The sequence below is a fragment of the Eublepharis macularius genome, chromosome 3 (assembly GCF_028583425.1).
Source record: "Eublepharis macularius isolate TG4126 chromosome 3, MPM_Emac_v1.0, whole genome shotgun sequence".
NCBI lineage: Eukaryota > Metazoa > Chordata > Lepidosauria > Squamata > Eublepharidae > Eublepharis > Eublepharis macularius.
The window spans coordinates 59792654-59817868 of NC_072792.1; the positions used below are offsets into that span (position 1 = coordinate 59792654).

At 39.5% G+C, this 25215-nt stretch overlaps 1 protein-coding gene across 1 annotated transcript in view; it reads right to left on the reverse strand.

The window, feature by feature from the left end:
- Positions 1–25215, reverse strand: part of PRKX (protein kinase cAMP-dependent X-linked catalytic subunit) — a 74776-nt gene that overhangs the window by 19120 nt on the left and 30441 nt on the right. The window contains exons 2-4 of the mRNA XM_054974680.1: positions 14347–14515; positions 8927–9190; positions 329–448 (exon numbers count right to left, since the gene is read on the reverse strand). Of these exons, the coding sequence (XP_054830655.1) occupies positions 329–448; positions 8927–9190; positions 14347–14515 (553 nt within the window). The remainder of the gene's footprint in view (positions 1–328; positions 449–8926; positions 9191–14346; positions 14516–25215) is intronic.

Below are 25215 nucleotides of genomic sequence, written 5' to 3' on the forward strand. Positions count from 1 at the left end.
ACTTGTGCCATAAGCCCACCTGCAGATTCCTGGGCCTTTTAGGAGAAGCTTTCAGTCGTGTGGAAATTAGTCATAGGTCAATAGTGCCTACGCTCTCAGAAGTTTAAAAAACACCATTTCCATACTAGGAAATTTGTTTTTATCAACTCTTGTAATTTTTAAAGGACAGGCGTGATAATGTTACAAAATATTAAATTCTCACTCCTCCATCTCCAATACACAATACAAAGGAATACTAAGACAATTAGCCACAGAATTGGATTTTTTTTCATTTTGAAAAAATGACAGTATTTGTACTTCATGTCCCCTTGCCTCCTCTTGAACTTACCCGGATAACATTTCAAATATTAGAATGCCTAGGGCCCACCAGTCTACTGCTCTTCCATGACCTTTACTCTGTATAACTTCTGGGGCAAGATATTCTGGGGTTCCACACAGTGTCCACGTCCTAAGGGGGGAAAAGGAAGAAACCTGGAATTAACACTGTTGTTTGCATTTTTAAGGACTGAATTTCAATCTTAACTTGGCTGTATAAGTCATAAAGCAAAGGGAAATGATCAGAAATGGCCCAAGATTTAAGATAATTAAGAGTACACATAAAAACAGGAATTGCTTCAATATCTTATGAAGGTAGATGACAATTCTCAATTGAGGTAGTCTATGTCTCCCTATTTCGCCCTGAGCCGGCTTGCGGGGAGGGCGGAATATAAATATGATAAAATAAATAAATAAAATAACTAAATATAAGAGAACCATTTTAATTCGTGGAACTTTGAAATGTACTCTACACCATACGTTATAACCATTTACTGGTTAAACTAGCACCCTCTCTTAGGAAATATTATCTCCTTATGCCACAAGCACATATAAAGGGAATTTCAGTTCACCTTGATAACAATTGCACTGGTTTCATTCCTGTGATTGTGTAAAAGACAGGAAATATTGTCCAATCCTACACTTGAGCCATTTACAACCAGATGGCTAAAATCTATTATCTTTCTATCCTGCTGACATGTAGGTACTGAATAATTTAACCCAGTCCTTGACAAACCTCAGGTGTCAGGTTGCAACAGTGACTGTAAGTTTGTTCCTGGCAACTTGAGCTGTGGACCTGCTGCTGTTGAAGGAAATAGGGAGGATCACAGATATGGCAGCAGACACAAAGCAAAAGGAAGTGCTGGCACATCCCAAGCACCTTTGAGCAAGCAATGCCAGCCTCTCCACTGCCCCAATGCAGACCAATTGTCTCTCTCAGCTGGGCAAAGTTCCCCACCTGCTTCTGAGTGGCTTGTTGCAGTAAAACTTCCAGTTCCAGCATCACTACCTCTCAGGCTCATATCTCAGTCTCTCTCACATGCACACTTCTGGCCTGAGGTAGCTTAGGCCACCTCCCCTTCCCATGCTGCTGTGGTTTGGGCAGGAGGTGACAAGTAAGAGGGTTGCCTGGTAACCACCAAGTGCTCCATTAAAACTTCTTGAGTTTCTGCCCACTGTGAAGCAGAGACACAGACTCTAGGGTGGGATCGAGCAGGTGAGTTGAACTTGGCAAATGTCTCTAAGGGAGTGATAAAACATTGATGGAGGAGGAGTGGGGAAGGGTATTGAAAGGCAGGAGCAAAGAGATATAGAACAGAAATCCAGAGTGGCACCTTAAAGATTAACATCATTTATTCCAAGTGACCTTTGGTGAGTCAGAAGTTGAACTCACTTCCACAGATGCAAAGGAGTGAAGGAAGACTGTAGACAGTGGCAGGGTCAAAGTCTGTTAGTAGGCTCCTGAAGTGTAGTCCATTTACTTAAGCTGATTTTTAAAAGAATATGAGAATTTCTTCCACATTTCACAGTGGTGATGGAGAGCACCATCAAGTCACATCTGACTTATGGTAACCTCTGCTGCGGTTTTCAAGGCAAGAAACTAACAGAGGTGGTTTGCCACTGCCTGCCTCTGCATAGCAACAGTGGTCTTTTCTGGAAGTTTCCCATCCAATTACTAACCAAGGCTTAGCTTCCAAGATCTGATGAGATTGGGCTGTGACTCATGAAAGCTCATATCCTACCACAAATTTTGTTAGTCTTATAGGAGCTACTGAACTCTTGCTTTTTTCTATTGTTACCAGTAAGTCTGGTTCCTGATTGTTTGGGTGAGCCCCTAGTTCTAAAGAAAATTCATTAAGGCTTGCCCTAATCCAGAATTTTTGCCCTAGCTAAAAATAATGGAAGGAAAGAAGCATAACTCCATGCAACACAAACAACTTTAATCTGGATATTAATACAATCAAATGGTAAGATGAAAAATCCTGTACTATGTAAATATTACCGTATCTTTTTTGTAAAAAGTGAGAACAAAAGTCCTATATCTACCTGTGAAGAATTATACTTTCCTGATATTAAATGGCTAACAACAAAGAAAGAGACCTGCGCTTCACAAAACCTCCACTTCTGAAATATACAACATTCTCAGTATTTAGAATACTGTTACTGCAACTGAAATATTAACTAAAAATGCTGAATTTAGAGTGCAATCCTAAGGAGAATTACTCCAGTCTAAGCCCATTGAGTTAGTCCAGTCTAAGCCCATTGATTTAAATGGGCTTAGACTGGACTAACTCTTGTTAGAATTGCATTATTAATGTAGTTCCTAAGACTTGTACCAGACTACTATGTTAACATGCCAACAACATGACGGAGATATCATGTGTTGCATGCAAATACACTGATGCAAAGACTTAACAGTTCAGTGTGTTTCTACAATTACAACTGAGGGGGAAAAAAACTAATCTGAACTTAATGTTCTTCTCTTTCTAAACACAGGACAACAGTATAGTTGTTTATACATCATGACTAGTCATTATAATTACTAGGCAGTAGCTAATAGAACAGCACTGAGGCTGCACTTCAGTTGAAGAGGTCATAATTGAAATGGGGAAAACCCTTTTTTTCTTGAACAGAACAGAAATCAATGTGTTAAAAAGGAGAAAAACTTAGCATTTTAGGCAAATGCTATTGTATATTTTCACCTTATGAAATGTGGTGCATTACTATGTGACTTTTGTCTCTGCAACCAAAACAGTACACTCTAGCACCATCTAGCAGCAGTTATGGATAATATTAAATCTACTTTTAAAAAACTCCGTAATGTTAGATCTTTATTAGCTCCTTTAGTTTTCAACCTGCTATCGTCCCCCTCCCCCCAAACCACCTTCATAAAGATGTTCACAATATCAGCATGTGAGGCAGAAGATGTTTAGTGCATTAATGCTTCTGTGCATAGTGTAAATTTTTTTAAAACTATTATCATGAAATTTAAATCTACTTCATCCAGGATTGGTCTGCTGCTCCTTTAGTCATTTCACACGGAGACACTACATGCAGATTTGGTTATGTGAACTGGATAATATTTCTCCTAAAACAAAGGAGATCTTTTTTTAAAAAAAACCTTGGATATTAAAAGCATAACATAAATAATATTTCATGCACTTGAACAAGTGATCAAAGCACAATAGTTTATTTAAAATAGTTGATGGGATCCAAACAACTTTTTTTCTCCTTTGTTCATCAAAAAGCCTTTGCTGGAGATTAAAGGAGTTGCATGGACTGAAGGCATGATAGTGTCTGTAATAAGGAGAAGAATTAGGTGAGAATGAATGAGAAAGCTGGTTAGATCCAACCTACTGATTTTAAGGAAGAAACATCCAAGAATTCAGAACCCATATATGGGCTAGCCAATAGTAAATACATTTACAGAGAGAGAGTGAAGGGAAGGAAGGAAGGAAGGAAAAGATCTTTGGTCTTACAGAATGATGCACTCTACCTCTCAAAACTTCTGAGTTTATCTCCAATTAGATATAAAACCGAAGCCAATATAATCAGAGGATGATTACGCTGCAGCACTGTTACTGAATACACATGGGAGTTTCATGTAAGCACTACTGAGAATTGTTCACATGGATACAGTTTTATGGCTTTGAAGAAGGGCAAATGTTACTTCAAAAACATGCTGATGGTCACATTTAGCTACTGGGGTTGCTGTGTAGCAGAGCTAGTCTGTCACCTTTCTTTCCTCTTAGTTCTGTTGCATGTCAGTCCATTTTTCAGGGCACAAAATGATTCAGTGTGGTTCTGTAAAGAATGATGACAGAACACTAACAAAGGACCCACTAACAACAACAACAACTGTGCTTACATACTGCTCTTCTAGACAGATTAGTGCCTCACCCAGAACGGTGAAAGTGCTATTATTATCCCCAAAATACAGCTGGGGATCTGGGGCTGAGAGGAGTGGCTTACCCAAGGCCACCTACTGAGCTCATGGCAGTAGTGGGATCCAAACCAGTAGAGTGCTGATTCACAGCTGAACCACTTAATCACCACTATTGTGTGTGAGAATGATCACTGTTTCTGAAAAGCTGTTGTTTGTATAGAGAACTCTTAAAATAGCACACTTTTTCTAGCTTTGTGTTATTTTCCTTCAGCCAGCATTACTTTTGTCCACCTCATGAGACTAAACCAATATATACAAATATCAGAGGAGAGAACATCAGTGTTGCTGGGAGACAAAGAAACAGCAATTAGGGCTATGCTTTGAATAATGAGGCTGTGGCCTATATTGTCTGAAGTCTTGTGTAACCAAATGTCTTGCACAATTTCAAGTGGGGATGGAACTTACTTAGGCCCAATTAGACCAACCAACCATCAATCAAGACAGGCAAGATTAGAGAAGATTTCACGGCAAGATATTGCTAAGTTTTTTAGCACTTGGGTATACTATTGCACATCTGGAAGACACTCATGACTGTCATTCAGCTTGGAACAGTGCTTTAGGCTTAGAGAGGCATAGAAACAACATAGGGAAAAGAGAATGATTTCCAGACTGGCCTGGCTTTAAGGTTTGAGGTTGAGGAGGAAGAGAAGATACTCTTTTAAGTATTTAAAAGGGAAGGGAAGGGAGGGAAGGGAAGGTAGCTGTTCCTCTTGGCAACAGAGGATAGGACTCAATGGGTTTAAACTACAGGAGAGAAGGTACTGGCTGGAAATTAGGAAAAGCTTCATGTTATGAGGAATCCACCAGTGGAATTGGCTGTCTAGGGATGTGGTGGGTTCCCCCTCATTAGCAGTCTTCAAGGAGTGGCTGGACGAATACTTGTCAGGGTTGCTTTAAGATGTTCCTACGTTGGGCAGGGGGTTGGACTAGATGGTCTGTAAGACCCCTTACAACTCTATGATTCTAAGAGAGCAGGAACCCTAGTGGAGTTCACAGGCAGCACAGTGTGGGTGCCAATTTGTCTCCATTTTGAGGGAAATGTTTCATCTCTTGGTGTTCAAGGTTGCTGTACTTGGGCTGTACTGGTTGATAGCAGCTTCCTCATTAAGGAATTTATTACATCCCATCTTCAATATTCTATTCATAAAGGTAAAAAAGGCAATGAGGCTTGCTGACTCATGCATGGTTGACCCATAATTGCTCTACTCTGGGTCACTGGTCTTTGGATTCTATGATGTTTTATTATCAGGTATATAAATGGTGTTTCTGGATTTTAATCCTGTAAGTGAAAATGTCCAGAAATTTTATTTTTAAATTTTATTTTGATGGACTTTTAATTTTCTTTTGTGCTTTTGCTATGGCTCTTTGCTAGCACAAGACTGATGATGATGATGAATATTCCATAGCATCCGTGGCTTTTCCCTTCTATGTGAGATTACAGAAGCATTTCCCCTTCCCCTTTTAAGACTAGCAAAGGCACACATTCAGTACTAATGCTTCAATCCCACACAGTACAGTGATATGAATACTGCTGCAAAGTACTCTTTGCAATCTATCTTCAAGAGGTGATAAGACATTCCCTTCTATAGTAGCAGAAGCTACCACACAAAGTCACAACACTTGCCAACCAATGTTAGATCAGGCTTGTGTAGATTCAGTTAGCTCAGCAATACCCAGCCTGCCACTATGGCCAGACACTGAAAAGCACCAAGCCTTAAAGATATGGTTCACATGAAAATGAGATGTACATTTGTGCATCATCAGAATCCACACAACTTCATGATATGCAGGCATGAATGAAGCCATACAGAAACTTTTCACAAAGTATCTTTCATCCCAAAATGGTGAAATAAGGTAACTGCATACAGAATACCCCCTTATCCCACACCGGCTCAAAGTGCCAAGGGGGTGGCAACGTATGACTTACCATTCGTGGCTGTCGTACGGCTAAGTGTGTTGGGTTGGGGAAAGCAATGGTGAACTACCCTGTAAAAACTTCACTGCGAGACTCTGCGGATCTCTCTCGACGCGCTATAGGACAGAAAGGCCTAGAGGGGGACGATCTATGGAGTAGCTGAGGGTCGGACGCGACTGTGTGGCTTGGATCAGATCGGATACAGAATAGGGTTTTAGGATTTTTTTTATATATATGATCAGGCTGCTGAAGTATAGAGGCTACCTGGCATTCTTCCTTTTAAAAGCATACATTGATTTCCCTACCCAGTACAATTTTCTCCTACTTCAGATTAAGCAGCCAAAAATGGCTTTATTTATTTTATACCCACCTTACCGGGGGGGGGGGAGGGGGGGAAAGCACTGAATATTGTAATTCGTATTCCTTTCTCTCCTTCCAAGGGGAGGGGGGTGACACTCATAAAAATGCATTCAAATTGAAGAAATCTGAACCTATGGCTGTAGGCAGACAATATACAAGGGTATCACACTGCTGAAAATTCTCCTTCACAAGATAACTGTCACAAATTAGTCTCGCCTAATATCTCTTCCACTCTTATTATTTATATCTCATGAGGATGTATCTCATGCACACAGCCCAGGGACTTCAGCTTTCCCCAGTCAAAGGAGGTGATGGCAGTATTGGGTAAACAAAGAAGAGCAAGAAATGGTGTGTGATCATTTCTTTGAGAAGGTGGAATTCTGAGCCCTTTTTAAATGTTACATCTATCTTCAGATATTTCAACAAGAAGTTTCAAAACAACCAAATATAAATTTAGTCTGTGAAGCAGCTGGTTAAATACCAGCTAAACAGATTATAGGTAGAGACAGCCCAAATTTTCCAGACCATCATAAACCAGATTTTAAAATATTTATATTGTATTACTGTTGTTTTAAATTGTTAATATGTAAGTTTTATTGAAATGCTTTTATGGAATGTAATCCGCCCTGAGCCTGCCGGTGCGGGCAGGGCAGAATAGAAATTGAAACAAACAAACAAATAAAATAAATATTCATTTTGGTGCATGGCATTTTCCAGACATAGTGGCAGCACACACAAAAGACTTTAGTTGCTGTCAATACTGTGGCATTTATAGCCTTAAAAATGTCTCTCATTGCCACAATCTGTCCTCCTCAGCATGAGTCAAGCACCAACTGCTCTCTAGTTATCTACTGTCCTGTTTCATTATTTTCAGCTCTCATGAAAAGCTGAAGAACCTGTAGTAAAAAAGTAGAGCAGGAATATGCCCAAGAGCTACCATGTCAATAGCCCTAGTCAAACTGCTATCCCACAAAAGCAAGAATACATTCAAAAAGATAATCCAGGCCCTAACATTATAAAAATGGTTGCACTTTATTTTTTATATATTAGCTGCCAGTGGGTTTTTCTTTCTGTTGCACAGTACTGAAATGTGGACTTGCTCCTTCTCTACACTTCATTGTATTGCGACAAATCTTCAGTTTTCTCATGCAAGAAAAGTACATTATAGAATGTCAGTTTAACACAGAGAATATATCTATCATTAAAATATACTAATAAAACTATAAAACAAGACTCAAGGAGACTCGTATAATAAATAGTATTCCTACTATTATTTTCATATTCCATTATCTCCCTTAACTGAATGTATGAAATGTCTTATTTTACTATGATTTCCAAATGAGAAAGGCAATAGGACATGCCACTTGCTTTCCTACAATGTCAGATTACAAAACAGCAAAAACTAAAACTATGCAAAATCCTCAGTTTTCTTATAGAATGAAAATACTCATACTCTGTCTAAAGAGAGACAAGATGCTAATGTTCCGATCTCAAAAGTTTTCACTTAATTTTAATATACACTAATCAAGATCATCATACATAGTGGTAATACTTTCAAACTTTCTTCCTTTGGAAACACTTTCCTCATCTTTTTGTCTGTTGAAGAATTTCTGCACACTGAAAAGCATTCTGGGAACATGTTCTATGTCGCAGCGTCAGTTCAAGTAAAGTCATATCCAATCGTGCTGGATAATCATGGCCCTCTATGACATGAGAGAAAGTCCGAATGCAACCATGACATATATTATCCAGAGTCAAGTCAACTGTCCGCTTAATTCAGAAAAGGTTTACCAACATTTTCTACGCTTCTTGCAGAATCTCAAGCAGAGATCCTTCCTAGCTCTGCTACCAGAGAGCTGTAGAAATGACCCCATACTAAACGTACAGTCTAATGCTCTCCCAAAAAGCAAGAAGATGCTTTGACTTTTCTGGTACTTTCCTATCCTCTTTTTGGTTAGACTAGGCTCTCAGTTGGCTTCAGAATATTCTGGGCCATGACAAAAGTAATACAGAGAGAGAGGGAGAGGGAGAAAGAAACACACAAGAAGTCTCTATATTGGGGATAAAATGAACTATGAAAACTTACTGGTGTATTTATCAGTAAAAACCTTGATGTCTTTAACATGGCTGAAAATAACTGAGAATATTTTCTACTCTATAAAGAGCAGAAATGATCTGCATTTTAAAAGTTTTCATAATTTAGGTGAGTCACTTTCAAACTCCTCTGAATACATCTTCAAGAGTTTACAAGATGTATAACTATAACCAGTTAGTAAGTGGGTTAAAACCTAGAAAGAGCTAATTTTATGGCTGACACCACTAGCTAAATACAGCTTGAGCTTATGTCCTCCTCCCCTCTTTCCCCCCATCAAAGTAAATACCTTTCTTACCTATCAACCAGTTTTTTTGCAAATCCAAAGTCCGTAAGCTTGATATGCCCCTCTTTATCTAATAAAATATTTTCAGGCTTTAAGTCTCTGTAAACAATTTCTTTTGAGTGAATATATTCTATTGCACAAACAATCTCTGCAGAATAAAATAGTCCAGTGCTGTTATTGAAGCGTCCCATATTGCGTAGATAGCTAAACAGTTCTCCTCCAGGTACATATTCCATCAACATATATAGAAAGCGTTCGTCATGGTAAGTCCAATATCTACAACAAAAGATAAAATAATCCATTAGCAAGTCAGAGATATGTGCATTTATTTAAAGGTCTGAGATCAACATGCAGCAAAATGTGCAGTACCCAGACTGAATATGTCACAAATTTTAAGTTCACATACCAAATGGTTTCTCAAAATAATTTTCTCATTTATAGTGACCGGAGCACTAGACAATGTATGTTCATTATGTGGTTGAAGGATAGATAGATATATTACAGCCAGAACATGAAGAGGAACTCTAGACAACAAAAGCAAGTATAGCAAGAGGGCAGGGGCAAACACCTCCATACATATGCTTGGTTAACTAGGCAATCAAGTAAGATATCAACTAGAGGAACAATAGGTTAGACCTTTGAGCTTTAACAACTTGGCAATTCAGGTGAAAATACTGAAAGAAAGAAGAACTAACCAGAACAGAAAGCTTTTGAGTAGGACAGTGCAGTGGGAAGACCAGTGTAGCTCCTTGACTGATAAAGAACAAGACAAGCTAAAATACACACTCCCCCTCTCTTAGAAATGAGTGGCGGGAGGAGACACTAAATATTTCCAGTATGTTGTCCTCTGTTCCTTTGAAATATCAAGGGCTTCAGTCTGGGAAATGGGAGAGTGCAGAATTTCAATTTCATGAAACTTCAGGATTTGGGATGCAGTGGGACACAAAGATGACCTAGTCCAAATTTTGTTCTAATTCATAACCCATAATGCCCAAACAACTTTAAGTATATGGATTGCAGATTATAGCAAGTCAAAAGTTATCTGCAATACAGTTTTTCTTATTCTACTGTGACAATGTTAGCAAGTTCTTCGTGGAAGAGATCTATCCCTCCACATCCTGGGGGCAAGGCCTATACTATCACGAGGATCACTTGGAGTTATTTACTCTTGATATGTCTGATATTCTACAGACAAAATGTGAATAAATGTTTATTGCACTATAATGTGACAATGCTTCCTGGAGAAGGCTTCCTAACTAATAATTATGTACCATGGATATGATCATCTAAAAAGTGTTTTATGGATTAAAACTTGCACTGACAATAGGAAAAATAAGGCAGAGAGTAAAATGAAGCTTCAATAAAGTATGCTAGAATCTCTCTCTGTTTTCTGAAAGGGGCTTTTAAAAGGTACTCTTTGACTCAGAATCAGTGATATTCATTCCATAGGTCATGGAAAGTCACATTCACTATTATCAGCCACATTTACTTCCATTACTGTGTAAGACCTGTGTCTCTGGGAAGCTCACAGCTTTTCCACTTCTCTGGCAGCTGCTGTTTCAAGGTGGGATCTAACTGCCAACCAGAGTCCCAACTGGGCAAGTCTTACCCTCTTTCCTGTATTATTGGATGGATGCCACATTGGGAAATGATACTCAGAAGAGATACTGGTGGCAAGTCCAAGAGTCACATGTGGCTCTTGAGCAACTCAGTATCTAGGCAGAACTCATATACATAGCTTTCAACTCATAAAATAAGGGTTAAGCTAGATAAGTTGCAAGGAGATCCATGTCATCTCATTAAAAACAAGGTTTTTTTTTTTTAAATTAAAGACAGCTTAGGAAACTTCCTATTTAAATTGGGACACAGTGCATCATCCTTCAGCGATGTTAATTGTTTTATGCTTCACAGTGCATCTTCCTTAATTAGCCTGTATGTTTGCCCTTCTTGTACACTTAGGAATGGTCATTGCCACCCATTCTGAATGGATTTTTTCTTTATTAGATCATTCTTCACCTATATCCCAAGCAAAACAGAACCTCCGATCTCTCTTTTTATTATGTGGCACAACCACATCCCTTCCATCCCTTCCAAAGAGTCTCACACTTGAATGATATACAACAGGATTTACAATAGGTCTCTCTCCAATATATCTCCCCTTCTGTGATCTTGGTTATAATGATCTCTCAAAGATAATTCACTCCTATGAGATCTGACTCTCAAAAGTTTATGTTAAAATAAATTTAGTTAGTCTTTAGGGTACCACCTGACTCCTGTTTTATACAGCTGGGGAAGCAGGGGTTAACCCTTTGTCCCCCAAGCTTGCTCTTCTATAGAACTCCTGCATTTTCTTCTCAAAGCAAATAAAAGTCCGGAAGCAACATGCACTTGCAAAACAGAACAGAGGAACCTTCTCACCCAGTGACATGGTCACAATCTGAACTGAGGTCAGCAATGGCTGGTTTTATCTAAAAAAATTCTTGTCTGCACGTACAATTCCAGTGAACTTTGCAGTCCCTGTGCTACACTGCATCTCCCATCTCTTTGAACAACAATCTCATTCTTTAATTTTAAAAAAAAATTGCTATAAAAAGCTAGTTAAGAGATTAAAGGATTGCTTATTACATGCAGCATATATATTTGCTCCACTAGTTTTGTCCTCACACTAATTAGGGGGAAACTATGTTTTACAATCAGACAGAAAGGATTATTTTTTTTAGTATGCCTGTATTTTCTCTGTTCACTTCTCCTTTGAGATATCAGGATGCAATCTTATTATGTTGAAATCACTCTTGCAATCTGTACCCACACCCAATCTATTTTAACTTGTTAGCGTTTCACATTTCCGGTGGTATACACTACTCCACTCATTACCACAAGATATGCAAAGCGACAGTGAAGCACATACAGGAACAGATCTTCAGGCAGTTTCAGTCTCAGGAATAGGTATAAATGGCCATTAAAAAGTAGTAAGTACTTCTTCCAACAGAAGAGCCACTTCAGTTTGAGGAAGGTTTCTTAGGTGGGAGAAAGGTTTCAAAGTCCGCAGAGCAGCTGGATCTTGTCCACTGCACTCACCAGAAAGTATTACAGTGAAAGTTATTAAAGATCTCTGATGTTCTGCCTTATTTTTTACATGGTGAGAAAAATCACAAATCTTTCACTTGATAATAAAAACTCTATTATGAAATTTTACATAGAAGACTGCTATGGAAGAACACAGACATACTGGCTCTCAAATAAGATTAAGATTTTTCACACTTATCAAAATGTGTTTCTCAATTTTACTAAAAAAAATAAACAAAGTGATGATACATTCACAACACCAGTGGAGATGAATACATACTGTAACATTATATGAAAAAAGCAGATTTCTGTGAAGATTAAGCAAGTAGAAGTGAAGAGGAATTTCAAGGGTCTCAGTGCTACTCTGGGACTTCCTGACTAGATTATCTTGCTGTAAGCTAAATGTTGTTTTTTTCCAATCTAAGAGGACATGCTTGAATTACTACAGTATAGGAAACTTACATCTTTAATAATTACATCAATGACTGTAATTTGAAGGGTGGCATTTTCTTCCAATTTGCCACTAGTAATGTTATAATGCTTATTTTTGTCTTTTGCTAGTACCTGATAAAATATGGTCTGCCTTAGTGCCACACCTCCCCCTTGGGGAAAAAAATAACCATTTTGATATTCTGTGACATTTCCAGAAAAAGATACAACTTCTACATCAAAACTCTCCAAATAGTAATTCTCCATCAAATATATTTCTGTAACACTGAAATTTTGTTTGTGGATCAGCAATGTTTGAGAGCTGCCTCTTGTAGAATTTTGGCCTCGATACCTCCCCTGAACCCAGTGTCAGCTGAAACATCAGGGCAATGTGTGACTGCATGGAGCTTAATATGTAAGCAAGAATAAATGTTTATAGCTAACATGGCACAAAAGTAAAGCCATGGGTGAACTTATTTTTTTATGGTTTTTCAGAACATGGGCTCATTTGTTGAAGACAACTTTTTTCTTAAACTGAAGTTTTTTTTGGTGGGGGATAGTTTATAAACAAACAAAACATTAACGGTGTCATCAGAAGTATTCTCCACAGGAAAAAGTGAATGTAACATTGTTGGTGGGAAGTGCATTCAAGTCATAGCTGACTTATAGTGACCCCTGCTGGGTTTTTTTAAGGCAAGAGACTAACAGAGGTGGTTTGCCATTGCTTGCCTCTGAATAACAAACTCAACTTCATTGGAGGTCTCCCATCCAATTACTAACCAAGGGCAACTCAGCTTAGCTTCTGCGATCTGATGAAATCAGGCTTGCTGGGATGAAGGATCCCCTAAAAGTCTGGGATGTGGTTAAGACAGACATTCCTGGATTTCTTCAGCCATTATTTCCTATGGGGAAACTATCTGGGGGCTATCCAGGAGGTTGGGGAGGCATTATTCAACCAAAATCCACCAAATTTGCAGGGAACTTACTTCTGACTGTTCTCTAAAGACAACCTATGTTTCAGGAAGATTTCACCTGGGGTATCCAATTCTGTAGGCTCCTGAAGAAGGTGCCCCTTGCTACTCTCCATTGTTTCCTATAGAGAAACTTTCCAAGCAGGCTCTCAGACGGAAACACATAGGGGCAAGACTGCAAGTGGACAAAGGCACACTCCCAAATGTAACCTCAACCCAGAGAAAGCCCAACCTAACCAAACTGAAGTCCCCTCCAAAACCCAAACGCCCCCTTGACAAACTGCCCAAATACTCTCCATTGTTTCCTATGGGGAAACACTTCCAAGCGGGCTCTGGGGCAGAAACATACAAGGGAAAGGCTGCCAGTGGTCAAAGGCACATTCCAAAATACAAGAGGAAGCCTAATTGAACCAAAGTGAATCAAGGAGACTAACATCAAACTAAAGAATCCTGTCAAAACAGAGAATTCCCCCAAACCAAACTGAACGGACACAAAGGAAGGTGTTGCAACTTAGCCCAACTGAATTAGTGTCACTCATGGAAGCCAGGCAGACAAGGAGAGCTCCCACAGACTGGCCACTCACTTTTCCTCCCTCCCACCTCTGCCTCATTCCCTGTCCCTCCCCCTCCCTCCTCTGCCTTCCCTTTTGGAAAAAAGCCAAGAGCTTTTTTCCAAAAGGAGCCAGCCAGAGACTGAAGCCATGTTTTCTGGATTTAACTGGATTTACCTGAAGGAATCCAGGTTCTCAGATTGGATGCCAGATTCTCTGATTTATTTGCGAAAGCTGGATTTAGCTGGATTGGCAAACATTTGACTTTTTCCTCAAATCTGCAGACCCAGGTTGAATACCCCTAGCCTGGACTACCCAAAGTCAGGGCAAATGTAACATTAGCCACCAACCCCCCCCCCCACATGTATTCATAAAAAATGAAAAAGTATACCACAAAACAGAAAAAGAGGCTCACAGTTTGATCAGAAATGGATGATTCACTTCTTTCAAGACTGATTTTTCATTGTGCACATGCTGTTCTTGTTTTAGGCGAATGACATCTGGGATGCTCATTACTTTCAATGCGAAGTAGCATTTGGCTGATTTTTCTTTCACCAGATGAACCCGCCCAAACGTACCTGTCCCTAAAAATAGAAGGGGGGAAAAAACACCAATGAGAAAGACGTTTTGTAGTGAAAATTTAGAAGGAATATAGAAAATCAATGTATTAACCTGACAAGCACAGGACTTCATGCATGACAACTTGGACCATATACAGATCAAGATGGGTAGCCGTGTTAGTCTGTCTGTTGCAGTAGAAAAGAGGAAGAGTCCAGTAGCACCTATAAGACTAACAAAAGTTGTAGTAGGATATGAGCTTTTGTGATCCACTTCTTCTGAAGAAGTGAGCTGTGGATCTTTTCAACTGCAACCATATTTTCAAACAAGCAAACACCTCAGCTGCTCACGATCACTTTTCTGAATTGCTTATTTGTTCACAAGAATGAGCAGTTGAGGTGCATGCATAATAAGAAGTGCTCTGCCAAATCTCTCTCTTTTTTCATACTGCAGCTCTTTGACTGTGTGACAGCTTGGAAGAAAACTGATGGTCCTTGGGATGAGGTACATAAGGGATAACAGAGAAAACTGTGGAGATGGAACAAGGCTTCTTTAGAATTCTTGTTATCTATTCCATCTCATCTCATCTTTACTGTGTCATCACAGAGAAAAAGATTAAACACTTATCCATGGTGATCTGTATTGCATCCTGACCCATTTTCAGGCATCAAAAAAAAATCACATGGTTTAAATCCCAGTTCAGAATCTCATGGAGGAAACAAACTAGGACTTGCAGATCACAACAAACTGGTTGTTGATTAAAGGCTACACAAATCAGGAAGCTTACAACCACACTCTTTATACACACATAGGAAGCGGCATGCATGCATGAGAATAAGTGTGGTTAGTGCCCATCAAAGATGATCAGACTTATCATGACCTCTGAATGTAACCAGAGTAATTTTGTATGCACAATTTTTTTAGTTGATATTCTTTGCCCTCGTAAGTTTTCAACTGATTTTAAGCAATTTAAAAAAAAACTAGTTTTATGCCAATGTTAGTAATATTTCATAAATTTTGTAATTTAAAAGATACCATTGATGTACAAGTATTTATTCATTTATTCGACATATACTTCCTCTCCACCATGTCTGTTGCTCGAGGTGGTTTACAACATGAAAATGACAAAAAGGCATAAAAGAGGCATTCTAGGAGGATATGCAGAAGTTATGTGCCTGTCTTTCCCAAAAATGTTCCTGAGAGTTGGAACATCTTATGGAAGAAGTACCCAAACGGTGCTGTAGGGGGAAAAAGAGGTATGGAAATGTATCTAGGCCTCATAGAGTACCTGGGGAAGGCAATGGCAAACCACCCCGTAACAAAAAGTCTGTCAAGAAAACATCGTGATGCAACATCCCCCCATGGGTCAGTAATGACTTGGTGCTTGTACCTTTACCTTTTTTTTTTTTTTACCATAGAGCACCTCATGGTTATGTTGCCGCCATTCTTTAAAAGTTCAGAGAACTGTTTAGAATTGTGCTATATTGTTTTTCCTAGATAAAGGCTGATGTGGCATCAGTGGACAGTGAAAAAAAGAAAGGCTATTTACTGTCATTTATACAGCCATCGATTTCTCAGCTGTGTAGGAAATGGCACCTTTTATATTCCTGATCTTGACTATGCATGCTATAAGTAATTAATACTGTTATATTGGAGTCATTCCTTAATTGTGTTTATTTTTTTTTTAAGTTGAGGGTACAGACCAAAAACATTTCAGCTCAGTTCAGTGGCACAAATCTCAGATTATAAATTCTTGGGAAAAATATTATCCCCATGGATTCTGGTGGAATAGGGAAAGCTTCCATGACTGCATGCAAAGCTATTTCACAAGTTGTTTATATTTCTCACACTTTAAAATAAGGTGTATAGTAACTGCCAGAAAACCATTCCATTTTGTAGTATATTATTATGTATACTATGATACTACATGCACCAGGAGAAATTAAACTTAATTTTAATTATGTACACAACGTTAAAATGGTTCAAGTATCACATTTTCCTTGGTGATTGTCAGTTTTGCTATCCAGCTTATATTAGAGTATACCAGAAAATTATGTAGTTACTTAAACATTACATTTCAAAGATATAGCTTAATGAAGGGCCATACAGAAAATCATACCCAGTTGATGACCAAAAGCATTTCATGTCTTACATTACACTGCTAATGATACAATTCGGCTCCCACCCGGCCGGCAGCCAAGGGCTTGAGGCTGGGGGCCGCATTTGCCGCCGCGAAGGATAAGCGGCAGCGTTTCCCCAGCCTCTCAGGGTCACATGGGAAGGGGGCAGGGCTAAGTGCCTTAACAGGACAGCCCTGCCTCTGCATCAGCACTTGTTGCCTCGTGCTCGGCCCATCCGCCCGCCCAGTAGCAGTGCAGGTTTTTGACCGGTTGCCTTTTGGGGGGCCAGGTAGGAATTTTTCCTTTCTGTCTACATTGTTAGGAAGTTTCTTTGTTCTACACCTGTTCCAATGCAAAGCATCGTTTCATTTTTCATACAGACATGGAAAGGCAGCTAATACCATTACTTTGCAAAAGAGCAGTATCAAGTACAAGATTTAAACAATTGTTACAATCGAAAACACATCCAAATACAACACAAAGTATGTCAAATTAATGACAGAAGATTCCTTGAGGCTGACTTGTGTCAAGGTTTTAACAAAAGCACTTTTCTTCTACTCCACCTATACACAATTTGTAAGAATACAGAATCATTGGTAGATAACCACAAATATGCTGCACAAAGTGTCAAACACACAAATATGTGAAACTGTACAAACAGCACTTCACGGAATTTTCAGCCCAGAGGCAGAAACTCCAGCTTATAAAATGCAAGTCAAATGTACGCTGATTAAGGTTTGTCAGTTTAAAGATAAAACAAAACCCTCTTGAATTTAGGGCTCACATCTTACAGTTAATTATATGTATTTACATCCAATAAAAATGTTAGCTATTATTTTTAAAGGTTCCAGTGAAGTCTAATGCATGAAATGACAAAAGAGTATTCTGTACATTAAAAAGGCATCAAGCAAAAAAAAAAGAAGAGGCATTTCTGTTCCAATGCAATTATTCAAAACACCTTCATTTTTGTCTATGGAGTACTGCGAAAGAGGCATTTGTCTCACTAACCAAAAGATAAACAAGAAAAAAACTTTCTATAAGCGAAGTAAAAAATACTCAAAGACCTTCTCAATACAAACTGATTTTAGCAAGAATTGCTTTTAACACCCTGCTCGAACCATAGTGCTTTAAGCATTAAAAATTTCCATTTAAAAGTGTTCATTAAAAGATTCTTAATATATTCACCTCTGAAATCTGCTGTCCCAGGAAATTTAACAAGAGACTAAATCCCTGTTTTCATATTAAATGAATGTATCGGCAAGCAACTTTGCTTTCATGTAGCTTACAAACAAGATTATCCCACCCTGGGAACTCTATTTGGGTAGAAAGGCAACATATAAATGTTTTAACAACAACACACGCCACATGCTAAGGTGATAGATACCTCACCAATTCCTAGATTCTTGGATAAAATCTGAATCAGTGAAGGATCAAAAAATTCCAGCCCAAACATCTGGTGGACTGTGATATCACATGATGATGATGATGTCCTGTGTAATATGACTCAATGAACGATCGGTAAAAATTTAGTCAAATATAAACTTAACACTTATCCACTGGCCATGGGAAAAGGTAAGTGTTTAGTAGTAGTAGTAGTAGTAGTAGTAGTAGTAGTAGTAGTAGTAGTAGTAGATGTTTTTTAAGGTCACATACTCATACCCTTTTGCTGAAGAGTACGCCGTTCATTTTAATAATTTTATGCTACTTCTATGATTTTATCAAGTTTTACTTTGTAAGCTGCCTTAAAAGGTCTCTGGAGGGGTGAGAGAGAGAGAGAGAGAGAGAGAGAGAGAGAGAGAGAGAGAGAGAGAGAGAGAGAGAGAGAGAGAGAGAATGGGTTCAATTATAACAATCATGAGAACTCTTAATAAGGATCTAAACTTCTCTTCTTACAGACCATGCAAAATGAGGACCACCAGCTTTTTGTGGGAAGTGGACCCTGATGACCCTGTGGGAAGTGGATCCTGATGAATGCCAGAATCTATGGAGCTGACTACAATGAGAACTATATGGAATATCTGCCTCTATATATTTATCTATTACAAACACCACATGGCATGATGTTTTACATTTGCTAATTTGTTTTCCAATGCATAGTTCATAAGCAATTAAGGCTGAAAGTGCAAAGCTCTAATATCCCCCATTTAACTGAAAGGGCTTTGCTATTTATAAAGTTCCAGAAATAATCTGGCCAGAGTGGCAAACATCTTGCTTTCAATGCTCCAGGGGGAAACAGAGTAGCCTATGCAGAATGTTTAACTTCCTTAGGCAACTTTCTGCCTTGACAAGGGGAGACCAAAGGAGGTCATACTCTTGAAAACAAACCTGTTACTGCTGTACTAGACAACTGAAAAACATCAGCATCTGTGCTGACATTAATGCAGAAAAGGATCTCACAAACAAGCTCTTTTGTAAATAACTCAGTTCAGTTATCTTGAACAATTTTCACCTATGTTGGAACTGCAGAAAGTTGAAGCTAGACTGCTGGTTGGGTCCAGCTATCAAGATCATGTGATCCCAATATTACAGCTATGACACTGGCTATCAGTCCACTTCTGAGCACAGTTCAAGGTGTTGATTTGAGCCTTTAAAGCCCTATATGGCTTGGGATCAGAGTATCTGAAGGACTATCTTCTCCCATATGTTCCTGGCCCAGAAATTAAGATCCTGGGCAGAGGCCTTCCTGACTTTCCCATCAGTAAAGAAACTCACCTGGTAGGTATATGAGAGAAGTCCTTTTTGATGGCAGTTCCATGATTATGGAATGACATCCTCAGGGAAGCGTGCCTTCACGAGACTGAAGACATTTTTAAAATTTAGGGTTGCTTTTAATCAACTTTGTTCTTATGTTACTGGCAGTCCTAAACTGTGTAGTTTTTAAACTTTGTTTTTATTCCTCATAGTTTTTATTTATATTGTAAGCTGCCTTTGGTTCCTGCACGGTGGAACAGTGACTAACAAAAGTTTTAAACAAACAAACCTTTTTCTATCCAAGGGAAATATATACAAGCTATTCAATCTACCTATGGCAAACTGCTATTATAATGACACAGAAGTAGACAACAGTGGTCACTTGCATACCTTTTGGAACTTCAGTTTTAATTATACGCTTATTTATTTATTTATTTATTTATTTCATATTTGCATTCTGCTCTCCCTGCAAGCAGGCTCAGGGCGGATAACAACCTTAAAATCATTTTAAAACGTTCCATATTAAAACATCATATAAAAATAGCAGCACTCTTCGCCTGGCAGCAGCAATACAAGTATTAACAAACAATATAGCAGTACAACTAGACATAGCAGCACAGGAACAGCAGCTGAAAAACAAACAGTGGTGGGCAGCTTTCACAAGGAGGGGGGTAGATGTTGCATCCTCCGGTTTAAAACCTGACATCATTTTTGCAGTTATCACAGAGTGCTGCACTTAATTAAATACTGGATTAGAGAATATTAATTAAAAAAACAAGTAAAATTGTACTAACCAAAGTATGAGCACCCACTAGAGATGGGCATGAACCGAAATACGAACCAAAGTTCGTCATGAACCAGGCCAATTTGTGGTTAGCGAACCAGTGGTTTATCGGAGCATATTTCCGATGAACCGCTATGATTTTTAGGGAGGTTTGTTTTATTCATTTTTTGGTTCACCACTGCAGACAGTCTGGAGCCAATCAATCTATTCCCTAGGCAACGGGGGAATGGACTTCTGCAGCCCTGGGAACACCAATGTCAGCCCTCCAAAGCTTGACAGGCAGCTCTGGCAGTCAATCAGAGAGCTCCCATTCTACACTATGAGAGCAGAAGGAGTATAATCCCCAGCTCTGAAGTGAGTGGTTTCAGTTTCCAGCAGGCAGTTAGACAGGGAGGAACTTCTGTTGGATTTTCAGTCACAGAGGTTGCTATTTGAAGTTTGTGCTTCTGGTGCTTCAGGCCTCTGAAGCACCTGCTTCTGTTCCACAGCCAGGTTCAGGGGCTAAGCCTAGTAAGTTACTCATCTGAGAGTTTTTTATTATTATTTTGAGTACCTCTCTTGTAGGGTTGCCAGCTCCAGGTTGGGAAATTCCTGGAGATGTGGGGGGGGGGAGCCTGAGAGGGTGGGGTTTGGGGAGGAGAGGGACTTCAGCAAGGTATAATGCCATAAAGTTAAGGTTGCCACCTCCAGGTTGGGAAATTCCTGGAGATCTGAGAGGTGGAGCATGGAGAGGACAGGATTTGGGGAAGGGAGGGACCACAGTAGGGTATAATGCCATGGAGTCCACTCTCCAAAGCAGCCATTTTCTCCAGGAGATCAGTTGTAATTCTGGGAGATCTCCAGCCACCAACCGGAGGCTGGCAACCGTACCTTCTCTCCAGCATTGACCTTCCCTCATGGATCGCCTCTGTCCTTTCCTGTCCAAGAATATTCCTGTCTCTCCAAAGAACATCTACTCCTTCCCCCCAAGATTAACCTCCTCTCATAGATTGTCTCTGTCCTCCTGTCCTTTCAAAGAATGTTCCTATCTCCCCAAGAACATCTCCTTGACTATCCCCTCAAAGAGTACTTCTGTCCCCATTCCAGACCCAGAGCATTTTTTCTGCTCCCAGGAACTGTCATTCCACCCTGGAGGTCATCATTCCGTTCTCAGAGGAAGATTCTCTCACTCCATCCCATGTTTTCATTGCAACCTTTTGGTGCTGCAATGTATTTCAATGGAGCCAATGCAAGTCAGAGCAGTTTATCTGTTCCCAGAGACCGTCATTCCACTCTGGGGGCCTTCATTCCAGGCCTAGAGCAGTTTAGCTGGTTCCAGGGACTGTCATTCCATCTGGAGGTTGTCATTTCATTCTCAGAGGAAGATTCTCTAACTCCATCCCATGTTTTCATTGCAACTTTTTGGTGAAGCAATGTATTTCAATGGAGTCAATTCAAGTCAATTGGTATTTTTCCTTCCCATTATATCTAATGGAACTTTCCTGGGGGCACCCGCTTTGGGGGTCTGTAACTCAGACATTCAAAATCCTATCTCTGCCAAACTTGGAGTGGCTGGAAAAGAGTCTGCTGAAGACTTCCTGTGAGTTTGGCATCTGACTGTCAAGGGGGCCATTCTACAGCCTCCAGAAGTGACATGATGAACCGAACAAACTAAACAAACTGGTTCGTGAACCAGGCAAGTTAATGTAGATTCGTGGTTCGTGAAATGCGACAAACCACAAACCACCATTTTCCTGGTTCGTGCCCATCTCAAGTACCCACCAATTAGCTTCACTTTTTACCTCAGCACCCTAAGGTCTTTTCTGAAGCCACAGAACTCACATTTCAAAATAAGGCTGTGAATTATGTGTACTGCACACACCATCTATTTATTTGACATTGTTTTCTCTATGGTATATTAATCTGATGATCAGTTTTTTCAACACAGATTTTAGTGTTACCCTTCTCTTTTTTTTTAAGTCAATCATTTGCATAATGTAGGAGTGATTTGGAACAGTGACCAAGTTATCATCCGCTATTATGAAAATTACAGTGTGGCATCTGGAAAACAGAGCATCTGCCAACAATGGGTGGAAAGACACTAGAATTACGTGATGTCATCACTCTAAGAATGTGATTGCTGAGTGGACTAATCACTATGATGCACACAAACATATTCACACTGACAAACAAAAATGCCATGCGTACTGGAAAAATTCACAACTGAAAAAACAAGACTCTAAAAACCCTGACAGATGTATGTGGCTAAGTGTGGAAAGATGTACAAACATATACAGATGTGCCACATAAATATATATTATGCTACCTTAAAAAGAAGTAGAAGAAAGTATACTATACAGGGTTTTTTCCCCTAAAAAAATAATTTAAACTGTGTCATGAGTTGACAGGTTTCAAATTCTATAAAACCAGGCTCTAATCAGATTTTTAGTCCTGTATAAAGCCAGAATGCTATTTCCTACAATGTCATCATTTCCCTCAGAAGCTTTCAATCCTCATTACAAAAATGTATGGCATAAAAATTCCTGGCATAAATTTTAAGGTCTTTAAAAGAAAAAAAAAATCAGGTTTTGTTGTTTTATTTATAAGTAAAATTAATTAACTTTCAGTCATATTATTAAAATATTTTATGGTAATACGGCCCTCACCCGGCCGGCAGCCAAAGGCTTGAGGCTGGCGGCTGTATCTGCCGCCGCGGAGGATGAGCAGCAGCATTCCCCTGGCCTCATAGGGTCATGTGGTGGGGGAGGGGCTAGGTGCCTTAAAAGTCTGCCCTGCCCCCTGTAACGGCACTTGCTGCCTCATGCTCGGCCCACCTGCCCAACCTGTAGCAGTGCAGGCTCAGACTCGTCGCCTTTGTGGGGCCAGTTAGGAATTTTTTCTTTTTTCCCTGATTGGTCCTGGGAAGGAAGTTTTTTGCCTACCTTGTACTGCATGCTGGAGCTGTGGCAATTTGACTATGGTGGTGCTGATATAGGCCATCGCTGCCAGGATTTAGTTGGGGGAATGTGAGCTGGACAGTGAGTACCCTTGGCACATCCCTATCGGTGAATAGGGGCCTGTCAGGATCGGCTGGCATGATTTACAGTGGCCAGTTGAGAGGGCAGGCTGCCTGGTGGGATCCCCTGGACAAGTCCTTCCCTCATGCACCACAGAAGGGGTGCTTGGAGCTTTAAGGGGGAAACCATCCGCCAGGCTGGCCAGATCCCAGCCATGCATTTAGATGGCTTGCATCCGGGGCAGCAGGTCTCACCCAGACAGGTCAAGGCGGGGTCCAGGAGTGACCCCAGGGCTTGACCTGTACCTCTGGTTAGGCCCTTGCTGGGTTTTAGTTGTTGCAGTTAATGTTGTTGCCAAAATAAACAGTGGCCCTTTATTTCCCAAGCCTTGTGTCTGCCTCTTTATTTCGAATAGGAGGGGGGCAAAGAAACACTTATAATTTTCAAACACTGGGAAAGAAACCAGAATTTTTCACTTCCCTAATTTCAAGAACAGAAAAAGGAATGAAGACACTAGTTAACACTTTTTAAAAAGTTTTTTGCTTTAAGTAACTTTTTAAAAAGTGCTAGCAATTTGATAATTATCAAGTGTTTTACTACAAACACCCAGTTATAAATCTGGTAAATAAAATGGTAGATTGGAAGTGTTTTCTTGTTTTAGATCCCAAATGCATGAAAAAACCAAAGGGAAGGATACAGGGCTTCAAAAATCAGACTTCAGCATTCCTGAAGCCAACCAGACAATAATTGACCTAGACCACCAGTTTATGATTCAAGGCATTCCCATCAAAAGAATCACATGACAGAGGAAGCCATTTGAACACAGGGTTGTATTTCTGAATAGATTTGATTTAAAAGCCATTTAGCCTAGCCCAGCACAGCTCTCTTAATTGTTTTAATGTAACTAGATATCACATACATACTATCAAATTTAGGCATTAGTCCTAAGTGCATTATTTGATTTTGTTCTTAAATGTATAAATGAATATAAATGATGTGATTTAAGAGTAATAAATAATTATAAAGAAATTTTTTAAGAGAGGAATCAAAATGTTCTATTGTCTTTGCATAATGGAGATACAAAAAAGGATTTCTTTTTAAAAGTTATGGGCATCATAGATTTTTCTCTTAAAACTAATTCAATACGTACATATTCTATGAAAACAACATTAGTCCTATGAGTGAAATTATGCATCAAGAAACCAATACAACTCATATCAGGTTAGTAGAAATTTTGTATGGCCTGTTTCAACAGTTTTAAAATCTAGCCTAAGCCTATCAAAGGAAGCTCTGTCTCCCAATGGCTGTGATGAAGAAGTGTTGACTTTTGTAAAGGGCCCTTAGAGCCTGCAAGTTCACTATAACTTTTTAAATCTGCTTACCCCTAAACATGATTGTTTCTTTTTTGTTTTTGGATTCTTAACCTGAAGGGACACCACTATGATCATGGTTTGCGGAAAACTAGGACATTACAAATTAGTCTAGAATGCCCAGCAGGAAGAGGGATTGTGCAAGCAACCCTAAAGCTCTTTCCAGGCTTGTTTGTATAGTGCTGAGCCACAAATTCATAAATGGAGCAATCCTAAATAGAATGATTCCAGTCTAAGTCCATTGATTTCAGTGGGCTTTGACTGGAGTAACTCTGTTTAGGATTACACAAAAGGCACTCAGCATCTCTCAATACTGCCTTACAGTGCCTTGCAGCACCTCTTAAGATTTTTTGGGTTTTTTATAGCTTCAGCGCAGGTACATGGAGGAGAGGAAACTGGGAACTTCTGAAATGGCTGAATAAACCTGGGCTGAGTATCTTCCCCTCCTAACTTAAATCCTAGGTCGGGTCAGAGCCAGGAGCCTTTGACATGAACCTCAGAGCAAGAGTCAGTGGGCTCTTGGCTCATAGTTTGCAGCTTGTAGTCCTCCTGTGTGGAACATGTTGGCAGAATCGGCACTAGCCCAGGACTTCCTTGTGGCTCGTCAACTTGAATAGAGGCCTGTTGGGATGCATATTTTGTTTACATTTTTATTATTTGTGTATCTTATTTTGTAAACAGCTCTGAGTCTCCAATAAATAAGGTTTGGTTATTTGAATGGTCAGCAAAGATTTGGTAAACTGATCGTCTGTTGTCAAATATGGC